This window comes from Tachypleus tridentatus, chromosome 9, assembly GCF_004210375.1.
Source record: "Tachypleus tridentatus isolate NWPU-2018 chromosome 9, ASM421037v1, whole genome shotgun sequence".
Taxonomy (NCBI): Eukaryota; Metazoa; Arthropoda; class Merostomata; order Xiphosura; family Limulidae; genus Tachypleus; species Tachypleus tridentatus.
In genome coordinates, this window is record NC_134833.1 from 91,662,517 (window position 1) to 91,675,410 (window position 12,894).

At 36.2% G+C, this 12,894-nt stretch overlaps 1 protein-coding gene across 1 annotated transcript in view; it reads right to left on the bottom strand.

Annotated features, from left to right (window-relative positions):
• The window catches only part of LOC143227185 (uncharacterized), a 38,285-nt gene extending 25,948 nt beyond the window's left edge, over positions 1-12,337 (bottom strand). The window contains exon 1 of the mRNA XM_076458679.1: positions 12,060-12,337. Within this exon, the coding sequence (XP_076314794.1) occupies positions 12,060-12,221 (162 nt within the window). The 5' untranslated portion in view covers positions 12,222-12,337. The remainder of the gene's footprint in view (positions 1-12,059) is intronic.
• Between the last annotated feature and the right edge of the window lie 557 nt (positions 12,338-12,894).

Below are 12,894 nucleotides of genomic sequence, written 5' to 3' on the forward strand. Positions count from 1 at the left end.
CTTGTGAGATATTCTTGAGATTACAACCTAAAATATCGTTAACAGCGACAGTACCCGACTGATGAAACAATTTTTTTATAAGTAGAAATGTAAAAAAAGTGTATTTAATTAGGTATACGGATGATCAGATTGATTTAGAGTTTTACTTTCAAGTAAATAGATTAGAATGAGAAAAGGAATAACAAAAATATAACAAAATTTTGGTTTAGTTTGAATTTCGCGCAAAACTACACGATCGCTATCTGTGCTAGCCATCCCTAATCTAGCAGTGTAAGACTGGAGGGAAGGCAGCTGGTCATCACCACCTACCATCAACTCTTGGGCTACCCTTTTACCAACGAATAGTGGGATTGATCGTAATATTACAACGTCCCCACGGCTGAAAGGACGAGCATATCTGGTGTGACTGGGATTCAAACCCGTGATCTTCAGATTACGAGTCGAGTGTCTTAATCACTTGGTCATGCTGAGCCTCAAAAGTTTGGTACCCATGGAACTTCATTTATTATATAGTTTTAGAAAACTGTTTCTCTTAGACACAAATTGATCATTTCCCCTCCAACAAACATCTTTATGATGACGTCACAAGTCTTGCTTACTAAGGGTCACTTAAAATTTGACCTGGTGAAGTTCAGTTACTGCTTATGGCCAGCTATTTGGCCTCAAAGCAATGCTGCATATCCTCTCGCAAAACAAATGCCCAAGCCTTTGTCCATATGTTATAAGATTAGCAGAGATGGCGCCATTACATCACTGCTCCCTACAGATGGAAGCACCCTGGGATAGTGGTTAGGGCATTACTGGAAATTCAAGGATCTCTATCCACTAGGCCAAGACAACTAAAACAGGTTGTACACCAAGTCATTGATCAAGTTAATGTTTTCACAACAGTGATATTCCTTTTTTAACTTATTCGAGCCTTATGTACTGTGTCAGTCACCTTTACATGGCTTATCTACAATCGATCAATTGTTTTCCTACTGAGCACCTCAATAAATTGTACTTATGGCTCCTTCAACCCCATAACCTCACCGATGGTGAACCTATGATTTATTTCTGTGACACATAGTTTCCTAAGATCCCTCTACTGGGCAAGTGATATATCTTTTCAAATTCATGTTGGGGTTACTGTAAAGTCAGATCGAGTAACGGAGCTAGTCTCTGCAATCTAAAAGATGAAGTAACCAGGTCAATGGAGGAGGGTACTTAGGGGTTTACAATTTTTGATACAAGTCAATTTTCCTCAGGAGTTCCTGAAGTCAAGTAGCACATCAACTTCCGCTTTTCATTCTCATTTCCTTATTTCATAAGGTATTATAATCCAGGAAATATGCAACAAAGGAAATGACCAATAATCATCATTAAGGAAGTTGAGTATCATCAAATACCCCAGCTCCCCGTGTCACAGTGGTATGTATGCGGAATCCCACTACTAAAAACCGGGTTTCGATACTCGTGGTAAGCATAGCGCAAATGGTTCATTGTGTAACTTTGTACTTAATTTCAAACAAACAAACAAATACCTCATTGAACTGGATAGTTAGAAGTTTCTTCGTTAAGCCCCCCAGCTCCACTATAAGATTGATATTTAAGTCTAGAATGTCTTCCATAATGCAAGTGACGTAATATTTAACTTCTTTCAAAACTAAATAAACATAAAAGCAAGAAGCCAGTATATTCATTAATTAATCTTATGTTGAGGAAATCGCAAAAGAGAGTTGAACTAGCCTGTACATCCTGTGATAGGTCAGGAGTCAAGTTTTCAGCATAACATAAAGACTGATACAATCCTAAATGGACTATACGATGAATCTTCCTCAGAATCATCAAGGTGAAGTTTACTGCTAAACTTTATAATTTAAATTCAAGAATATCAAGCAAACTTCTAAACTGTAATAAAACTAATTTCCACTATCACATGTTTGTTAATATAGATAGCACTGTTATGACTATGAATTAAGTTTCTAGTTCTCAGCTAACGTGTTAAAGGATACTTTTCGAAAATACCCTATACTGAATGGTACAAGAAAATACAGAAACAAAACCTGACTTAACCAATTTAACCCTTTGTTTCAGATTTAACTACATTCTACTGCAGCAGTATTGACACATATAAATCCACTTTAACATCAACAGCCTTTCTTGACAAATGGGTAACTTTACTAAAATAACACAAAAGTAGTTTCACTGCGAAATTCCACTGAATAAAATAAAGTCCACTGTACCTTGGAAAAGTCTGGCAAACCTTTAATTTCATCACAGGATTACAACTTAACTGTTAAACATTGTCTATTAGCAGATAACTCATTTATGCTATCTAAACCTACAATATTAACGCACAAACCAAGATCAGAGATTACACTTCGACACGTGGTGATGACTTCAAAAGCAATTTGAAATCAAGCTTCTCCTTTTAATGCAAATCCATCATCATTTGAGAAAACAAAACTGGTTTTCACTGGCTGGAAAGGTGGTTTACATATTAACAGCTGATGTATACTGCAAGTTTAAGTAGTTTTAATGGCTCCTATTTCTATAAAAAAAAAACACTTTGTATCTGTGTATTTTTAAGAGCATGAACCACGCTACGTTCTAGCCATCACACGTGATGGGACAAATGGTCATCACTTTCTACTAGCTTGCTATCTTTACTTGACCAGCATATCTGATGCATTGATTCTTGTGCAGACATAAGGAAGGGACACAGCTACCAATGACTAATAACTAGACAAACTCTAACATGCATTTCACCTACCTTGTCCTTCAGATGAATTTTGATGCCCTCCTATATTGATTATTAGTACAAGTGGTGCAGGTCAAAAATTACTTCTGCTGAGCAGCTAGATCGACATGAGTCACAAAGTAGTGTCCACATGTCTATACATGTTGTCTGTCTTCTGCTTAGGTCTTTTGTAATTTTGAGCTGACACCGCTTTATCCCTGGTGCAGCCACTACAACAACCACTGCAGATTTACTCTTCTGTTGCAACTATGTTGCGATTACCATCTTATAAGTTGCCACTATAGGTGAAGTCCCTGTTGGAAACTTGTAGTGTCACATGCACTCACAGCCCCCTCTACAAACGTACTGACGAGAATATTTCTTACCTTCGTAGATATCATGTTAAAATACACTTAACCATGTAAGCATCACAACTCATCAATATACACAGATAAGCCTATGTGAGTACCATATTTCAGAATCGCGTACTCTTCCAAGCAGATGGTTCTCTTTTATAATGGGACAAATTGATAATTGAACAATAGTTTTTTACCTCTAGAAGTTGATTGGATTAGACTCATATGATCTACAACGAAAGAGCTGACACTGACATTACACATTCAGTCATCTCAGTGGGAGCCCAACACACAAAACTCTGAAAAGTTTGATGAAGTATAAAAGTTCCGCATTAAACAGAAAACTTCTCTGAGTCCGCTTCACTTTAATTTCACCCTTAAACAATTACACCCTTTTGTTTGCTTTCCACAAGTTTTACTACAAACTGAAATACATCTTGAATACTTTTTCACAAGTAACATAAAAGAGAAGCTATAAAAAACACAAAGGCACAGACTGGCTACCCCTTCAGTAATAATTAGATCCTAGCCACTGGCATTAAAAATGTTGAATGAGGTAACCTGCGATATTTCAAGATTTGGAACAAATGTTAAATTAAACATTAGGATTCAGTGAGAATACACACAAAAACAAACATTGTATTGATGAAGGTATCAATAAAAATAAAGGTAGACATATATAAGGGAAAACAGTATGTTTTATTTTAGTGTAAGGAAATTTTTGTTTTAAGTTAATGAAACTAATTTGCTATACCGCTAAACTTGAAAACAAACAAAAAATCACACAATCATAATAGCTAACTATAACATAAACAGTAAGACGGGAACAAGACCAAACTCTTTCATTAAAACTGCCTTCAAGCCAAAAATCTCTCACACTCTACACATAAATAACCATATGACATCTTTTGGTGTTCAGTGGTATCACACACCATGAATGACAATTAGCAAGTGGCATTAATAAGTAAAGTACGGTTGACTGACTGATTAGAAATAGCCATAAACCTACACAGTGGGCTGACTCTGCCCACCACGTGTGTCGAAACCCGGTTTCTAGCGGTAACACATTCATATGTATGTACGTATTTTTTATATTCATTGTTTTACTAAAAAGAAGAAGAAAATGGTTTTCTTTATTTTAGCAGAGATGGAAGTGAAACATGGCGTAAATAAAATAAAATAAGTTCCAAAAACAATATTTACAATTCCAAGACAGTCGCCAATCTTGCCGATATGTGCAGGAAATTTATTATAATGAACCCCCGCGTCTTTCCCGAATTCAAGTTCAGTAAAAGTAAAAAATATTACTTTTCCAATTTCTTACATTTTTTTCGTGAAGAACTGCCAATGTTCCTGCTTCTCTGAGATTTATAATTATTGCCAGTTCGAACGAACTGATCCTCGATGATCAATCAAACCGACCCTTCCAGCTAATTTCGTCTTGAATCTGACGTTAACAAACCTGGGAGCAGATTACGAGCTCGTGTTTATCAACAGTATACGAAAATAAAGATCACGCGACTTAAAAGCGCGTTTACATGGATTCAGCGCTGCTAACCTTTAGTATCGCGGGTCATTATACAAATTGACGAGTCGAGTTTCTGGTATTACGAATCTTGCATCACATAGGTGTTTGTTAATTTTGCACAAAGCTACTCGAGGGTTATCTGTGCTAGCCGTCCCTAATTTAGCAGTGTAAGACTAGAGGGAAGGCAGCTAGTCATCACCACCCACCGGTTGCAACTCTTGGGTTACTCTTTTACCAACGAATTGGGATTGACCGTCACATTATAACGCCCCCACGGCTGAATGGGCGAGCATGTTTGGCGCGACGGGGATGCGAACCCGCGACCCTCAGATTACGAGTCGCATGCCTTAACACGCTTGGCCACGCCGGGCCTCACGTAGCTGAAAACAAAAACATTCCTAATATTTTGCTACAAAGCGTAGATGATAATTTCCCAGTTACTTATATATGTATAAACCTATGTAACAACATACACTTAACACGAAGTGAAATGATTTACTTACATACGTATACATGCGTAAAAATGTAAAAAAAAAACCACTTAAATACAAGTTTAAAATACGTGGGTATTAACGAATATTTACCTGTGGCTAATTATCTTCTTTGCGAAGTTTATTTATTTATTACTATCACAATAACTTAAATCAGGTGAACTAAGCAAATAGCCCGATGTGGTTTTGCTATAAGAAAATACACACACACACCTCTCACAATAATTTATATTTTAAACGACATATTTTTACAGTAGATGGCAGCACTTACATGGAGAAATATGTATTCTAAAGGACGAGTTTTTCTAATCACCTGAGCAGAAAACACCTCTCTACTATTATCTCTATTTACATTAAAAGGATTTTCTTATACAGCAAGCTTATAAAAAACCGCTTACATTAATTAATTTGTTTATGTTAGCATGTTTTCGTATTATTTTTGTTGTCGGATAAGAGCTGTGATAAAAGCTATTTCAAAGTAAAGTTCACTGTGGCGCACTCTATCACACACGGCCCGCCATGACAAAGTGGGTTAAGGCGTTCTACTCGTAATCCGAAAGTCGCGGATTCGAATCCCCCCTCACACCAAACATGCTCGCCCAAACCCAAACGCAAACAAACATGGCAGGGGTTTAGTTTAGAGAGAGAGAAATCAGAAGAATTCTCTCTTCCAACTGGGGTGTTCAGGAACGTTGTGGTTCCTCTTAGTCCCCTTCGTGGAAGGTTATTGAATTTAGCTTTTTTTTTAATAATTTTTAAACTCTTTTTTGGGTGAAGGAGTAAAGTTTAATATTATTCGTGAACGAGGCAAAGGTAGCACCGGAGAGAAAGGCCAAATCCCGTCCCGAAAGGTAGATGTCATAGTAAATGTGAACATAAACCTAAACGACCCGATTCAGGGCATGGCAATAAAGTTGCCTTGGCTGGGATCTAAAGATCCAATGCCTAAGTTTTTGCTGTGGGGGGAAACGGGAGCACCCCGAAAAAAAAACACTTTCACAGGACAGGCGCCGAAAGTTTTACCTGTCCTGTGCCCGAGACCTGAAAAAGAAACATACATGAATTTTGCCCTTTAAGTACTTTGTTGTGTGATTTGTGATTCTTGAAATATGTTGTATGGTGAAATAAATTTGTTTGGTGCACTAGTTAATTTATAGAGTGATGCCGTTAGTTTGTTTCTGTGTTCTGCTTTTAAATAGTATTTGTGTGATATTTCTGTTAATCAATTTCCTATTGTTGGTAAGGTACTGATTTGATGTATATAATTTACTGGCGTGAATGATGGTAGACTGAATGCAGATCTTAGTATTCTGTTCTGTTGAACTTGGATTTTCTGGAGTGTGTTATTTGACATATTGTATGTTACTTGACATCCATACTTTATTAGTGGACGGATGTAAGCCTTGTATATTTGGATAATGGTGTCTGGTGAACATTTCGATTGTCTACTGGTTAGAGTCATTAGGTGTGAAATACGTTTTCTAATTGATGAGTGTATGTTGTTAACATGTTTTTTTCCATGTTAGTTTTGTGTCGAAAGTGATGCCAAGGAATGTGATGTTTTTGCTCATGTTAATGGGCGTATTTCCAAGTGATAATTTTATTTTTTCTAGATTTTTTCTTTGTTTTTTTAAGTTTCCTGTAGAAGGTGGTTGCTTGTGTTTTGGTTGGATTTAAAACTACTCTCCACTTGTTGCTCCAGGTCGAGACGTTGTTCAGTGATTCTTGCACGCGAGACATGCTCGCCCTTTCAGCTGTGGAGACTTATAATGTGACGATCAATCCTACTATTCGTTGCCAAAAGAGTAGCCGAAAAGTTGGCGGTGGGTAGTGATGACTAGCTGCCTTCACTCTAGCCTTACACTGCTAAATTAGGGACGACTAACGCAGATTGCCCTCGTATAGCTTTGCGCGAAATACAAAACAAACAAACTCTCACACACATATACGGCATTAATAAATTACTGGTAGTTTTATATCCGATGCTTTTGTTTTCTTTCAGACATATTTTAATAGGTTTTTTTTGGGGGGGGGGAGAATAACATTATAGACGGTTACAATGTATGAAAGTAAGATTTGTGTTAAATAACACGATTTGCCGATATTTGTGGTAGTTTGAATTGCAAAAAAACAACAACAACAAAACTGCCTCACTAAGTAAAGCTAGTAGATTAACAGCTTTAGGTCTTTAGCTCAGTTATTAGAGCATCCGCCAAATGTGTGTATGTAATAACAAAACATTTGCGCGTAACCAATGGTCGTTACTTGACCTTGAAATAGGCCAGACGACGGGTATTGTTTCTGTGTGAGGAAGAATATGGTATTCTGAGTTTATGAGAAAAGGTCATAATTTATATCACTAGTAAGGTCATCATTGATCTCAGTTCCTTTAGCATTCACTTCTAATGTTAATTGTCCAATGCTCGAATCCTGCTCATATACTTAGCTAATATATCATCTTTCCAATCAACAACCTTTCGTGAGACAGTTGTTGTTTGTGAAATTTCGCGCAAAGATACACGAGAACTGCGCTAACCGTCCCAAAACGATAGATAAGAGGGAAAGACGCTGATCAACAGAACTTCCCCCACCTTGCGAGCTACTCTAAAATAATTATTAGATATGTTTTTATCTTTCGTTGTGCCAAATAAATGTCTTTTTTTGTACTTTTAATGTAAAAGCATAGAATGTATGAAAAGAAATGAAAAATTCGTACCTGTTACAAACTTGCTTTCTCCCCCAATAGCTTAACGATAAATCTGCAGGCTTATGACGCTAAAAATCAGGTGTTGATCCCCGTAATGGGCAGGATGCAAATAAGCTATTGTGTAGTCTTGTGCTTAACAACTACCAAACCGTAATGTTACAAATTTTGAATTTAACTAAGCGGTACATTTAATTTTTAAGAATAAGAAAAATTCCGTGTTCATAATTATTTTTAGTATAAAACTATTACAACTTATTCACCCCTCCTTCTCCTATGCTAGATAAACCGACAATGGGCTATCTGCGCTCTGTCCTCCACGGAAAAATGAATGCCGAATTTTTAGCGATGTGCGTCTTTAAACTTCCCGCTAACCCACTGGAAGGGGGGTTGGATTATTAGGGGTCACTGATAACCAGAGATACCGACAAGATTTGCAAGTGGGTGTTGTTAATGAAGAAAACAAGTGATTGTTAACGAATGTTCATAACCACAGAAGTCGACAAGGGAATGCTTCTTGGTGTTATTAACGAAGGAACCGCACGTGGGTTGTTAATATGTGCTGCTGAATAATATGAGCACATAATGCATGAATAGAAGTGAATAATTTTACATGAATAAAATCGGGTCATATGTTGAAGTCCCTATTAACTAGAAGTTTAGGTTTCGGGCGTAAAGCCTGATCTCTGTTCTCGACCAAGAATATTCTAAGTCGAACGGCAAGGTTTTCGATGCGCGCAAGCCACTTTCATTGTTGACTTGTAAAATAATTTTAAACTGCTCTGTACATGACTGAATGTGCGCTCAACGTATTAATTTGTTTGTTTGTTTTGAATTTCGCGCAAAGCTACCCGAGGGCTATCTACGCTATCCGTCCCTAATTTAGCAGTGTAAGACTAGAGGGAAGACGCTATAATGTTACAGTCAATCCCACTATTCGTTGGTAAAAGAGTAGCCCAAGAGTTGGCGGTGGGTGATGATGACTAGCTGCCTTCCCTCTAGTCTTACACTGCTAAATTAGGGACGGCTAGCACAGATAGCCCTCGAGTAGCTTTGTGTGAAATTCAAAAACAAACAAACAATACTCGTGAGCAACAGCTAATTAGCTTCTCACTAATTTATGAGCACGATTAACTAAGATTTTACTGGTTTTCTATAAATCAAACCTTAAAAGCTATCAAAATGAATGAATAGCCCCGTAATGGTAGGTTTATGATAAGTATTCCAATAATGTGTAATCCGAAGGTTGCGGGTTCGAATCCCCGTTGCACCAAACATGCTCACCCTTTCAACCGTGGGTGCGTTATAATGTTACGGTCAATCCCACTATTCGTTGGTAAAAGAGTAGCCCAAGAGTTGGCGGTGAGTGGTGATGACTAGCTGCCTTTCCTCTAGTCTTACATTGCTAAATTAAGGACGGCTAGCACAAATAGCCATCGTGTAGCTCTGCGTGAAATTCAAAACAAACCAAACCAATAATGTGAATACATCTTACGCAAGATACAAGTATCCAAAAACAGTAAAGTATTACTTTCCTTGTGTTAAATAATTTAATGTTATCGTGTTGTTGGTTTAAATAGGTCAGAAAGTTCATAGCTACTTTGCCTACATTGAAAACCGTTACAAAATCAGCGCTTAACAGCAAAAATCAATGTCAAAACGATCACTTATATGTTTAGTTTACCAAAGGTCTCCCATTGCTTTCAGACAAAAATTCAGATTCTCCCATATAAAGATATATCCTCCCTCCAATTTTCATAGATATTGGATTATATATTACCTTTAACTCATATAGATACATTACACGAACAGTTACAGTTCTTCAAGCGCTAACATTTATTCTGTGAAGACTTACATTTGTAATATATGTATAAACGTTGAGAGGGAACTGTTGGCTTTGTAACCAGACACATCGAACTGTCACCAAATTAACTTGGCAGGGACGAACACTAAACACAAATGGACTAGTATATATTTTTATTGTGGGTTATTTCCACACACAAAAAGTTATCTTTAAAAACAAAAGCTTCTCATAGGTAATATCGGCTTACAGCAAGACCACATTACGTCTTGAGTTAAAGATCGTAAAGAAGAAATCAGTCTGATTTACTGCTTCGACCGACCTTCGCTGCCTGGTGAGGCAAAGTAACGATAAACCCATCTGTTTGTGTGATCTGACCGCTTGTTGGAACGATTACTAAAAAAAATTTTCACCATTACAAACTCTGATCTGTACGACACATTTTTTAAAATTATTTATAGTGCAACATAGCGCATTACACGTGATTTTTATACTTTTTTACTTTGTTATTTCCGTAGCTTCTAATTTTCCAAGAATTTTCAGTCACGAACCTTTCAACCTGCTCGCGCTCACTATCAATGCCCCTATAAACCTCGAGGATATTTTCTTTATCCTCATGCCGTTCTATCAACTAGTCCACCCTCAAGCTAAAATATGTTTTTAACGAAAAACTTCCACCCCTTGCACACAACTTTTGCGTGAAGCAACAACAACGATGGACACATCCCTGACTGAATTCCTGTTGTAACCACTCTTAGAGTTTTTATGTACGTGGTTGTTAAACGTAAAAGACCTGACAGTAACATCAAAGTAAGGTCGATCGTGGTTTGGTCATTCCGGCTCTATAGTGGTTTCACTGGGTCAGTTCCAGTTCCGGGCTGACTTCAACAAACCTTTCTACAGCTCTTGAGCTGTTCTGGAGCTTCTTTACACTGCTCCGACTATCTTTATTTGGCTCCAGCTCTGGAGCAACAAAATTCCGTGGCTAATAATCATGGTACTATTTATGGATTTTTATGGCATTACTTAGAATTAAAACATTCCATACGGTTATAAGGGTTTTCAGTAAAATGAAAGGGGAATATTAAAACATTCCACACGGTTATAAGAGTCTTCAGTAAAATGAATGGGGAATATTAAATCATTCCATACGGTTATAAGAGTCTTCAGTAAAATGAATGGGGAATATTAAAACATTACATACGGTTATAAGAGTCTTCAGTAAAATGAATGGGGAATATTCAAACATTCCATATGGTTATAAGAGTCTTCAGTAAAATGAATGGGGAATATTAAAACGTTCCATACGGTTATAAGAGTCTTCAGTAAAATAAATGGGGAATATTCAAACATTCCATACGGTTATAAGAGTCTTCAGTAAAATGAATGGGGAATATTAAAACATTACATACGGTTATAAGAGTCTTCAGTACAGTGAATTGGGAATATTAAATTTCACCTTAAAGTTTTATATATTTATTTTTACGGTGCACCTTCAACAAGATCAAGATCAACGTGAATACATTAACATTAATTTCTTATTAAACAATTACAATAAAAGAACAGTGATAACATAAAATAAGTCAATGAAATTTATGTTCCGTTTTTGTCTTAAAGGGTTTCTCTGAAAACATTTTAAAATATACTGAACATTTTGCGCCACATTCTACGTCTATATAATGATTTTTCTATGATCACAGTTGTACTAAGTTATTATAAGACAACATTTAACTTTATATTTATATATATCCATGTAATAATAGACATTTAAAATTAAACCTCTGCACATTGAAATAAATCGTTTTCACGAAACAGTGAGTTTTCAAGCTTTTTCACAGTGAGATTACAATGGGTAAATAAACTCAAAGTTTATTTCGGAGTTGTTTCACGCCGAAGAAAGTACAGAAAACATCCAAAGATATGAAGTTAATTATTTGCCTTTTTAAAAAAATTCTTCACTAGGTGAACAAGTCTACAGATAGCTTCAATAAATGACACCAACGAACGAAACAACACGTAGTGACGTTATTAATTACATATTTTCGTCAAACTTCAATTTAAAATCTGTTAAAATAAGTTTCGTTGTTAAAATAATCTAGAAATGTAAGCGAAGACCAAACACACAGAAAAACAACAAAAAATACTGTAATGTTATTTACGTTTTATCTTAATTTCATTTAAGCCATCTTTATTAATGCATTAATGTATTATTTGAAATAGCTCCAAATTAAAAATAAAATTGAATCAAAATTAAAAATTAAGTGTATATTTAGAACGCAAATTATAGTTTCTGGAAATATTAAAACAAACTACGATATATAATTAGTGTTTGTGGCAACAAGGTATCATGCCCAATGTTACAGGATTCGTTGAAATTTGTTGTGTGGTTAAATCTGGAAGTACTTTCTTACCGTGTGTGCGCTAAAGCGACGCTTCTAAAGTCAAAGGCCTAGTTACCTTTATTCTGCAGTGAAAATCCACACTGCGGTCGTTCTTGAACACTGTCTGGTGGTAATGAAATCTTAACCAGTGTTCTTCCAAGTGAGAAAGACAAGCAAACCTGACATGACAAAATGGACAGGCATATCCATCAAAAAGTTCGTCTTTCAGATTCATCATCGAGCTTTACACAACACAAACTAATAAAACTCAAAAATTTACGCAAGTAGGCCTGCAAACGCGACGACACACAAGACCTTACCAAGGTCTGTCTGTGAGACACACCTTCTCTGTCTGGACAGCATGCCTCGCGCTTCCAGCAGGTGTATGAGCCAAGACACTGGTTTAAGTGTTAAAACGTCAGTTATCATAAAAAAGATACATACAACGTAATAAAATGAGCAAACGATGTTAAGAAAAGAATATAACAATTCTTTAATACATAACAGAAATGACGTTTTTAACTCATAGTAGAGTATGACAACGTGGGTGAGTAAAAATTATAATACAAAAAAATACCAGCTCATAATTAAGAAATCTCCGCGTACATTTATCTATTGTGCTGTTTCACGTAATATTTTGCTGCTCTCTGTTATCACGCGTAATACGCTGCTATAAACGCTATTTTACTTTCTTATGGTAATTAATGAAGCCTTAAAAAACTTCATTCTCATTTACCAAAGAAAGTTAATATATTTTATGACAAGTTTTCATTATATGACATCAAGGATATTGAATTTTAATGTTTGTAAGACAAGAAAGTCTTATATAAATAAAGAATATTTTCAACCAAGTTACTTCTGCCTGATATACTTTTATTTTTACCTCATAACATTATCTGTGAGTTCTATGC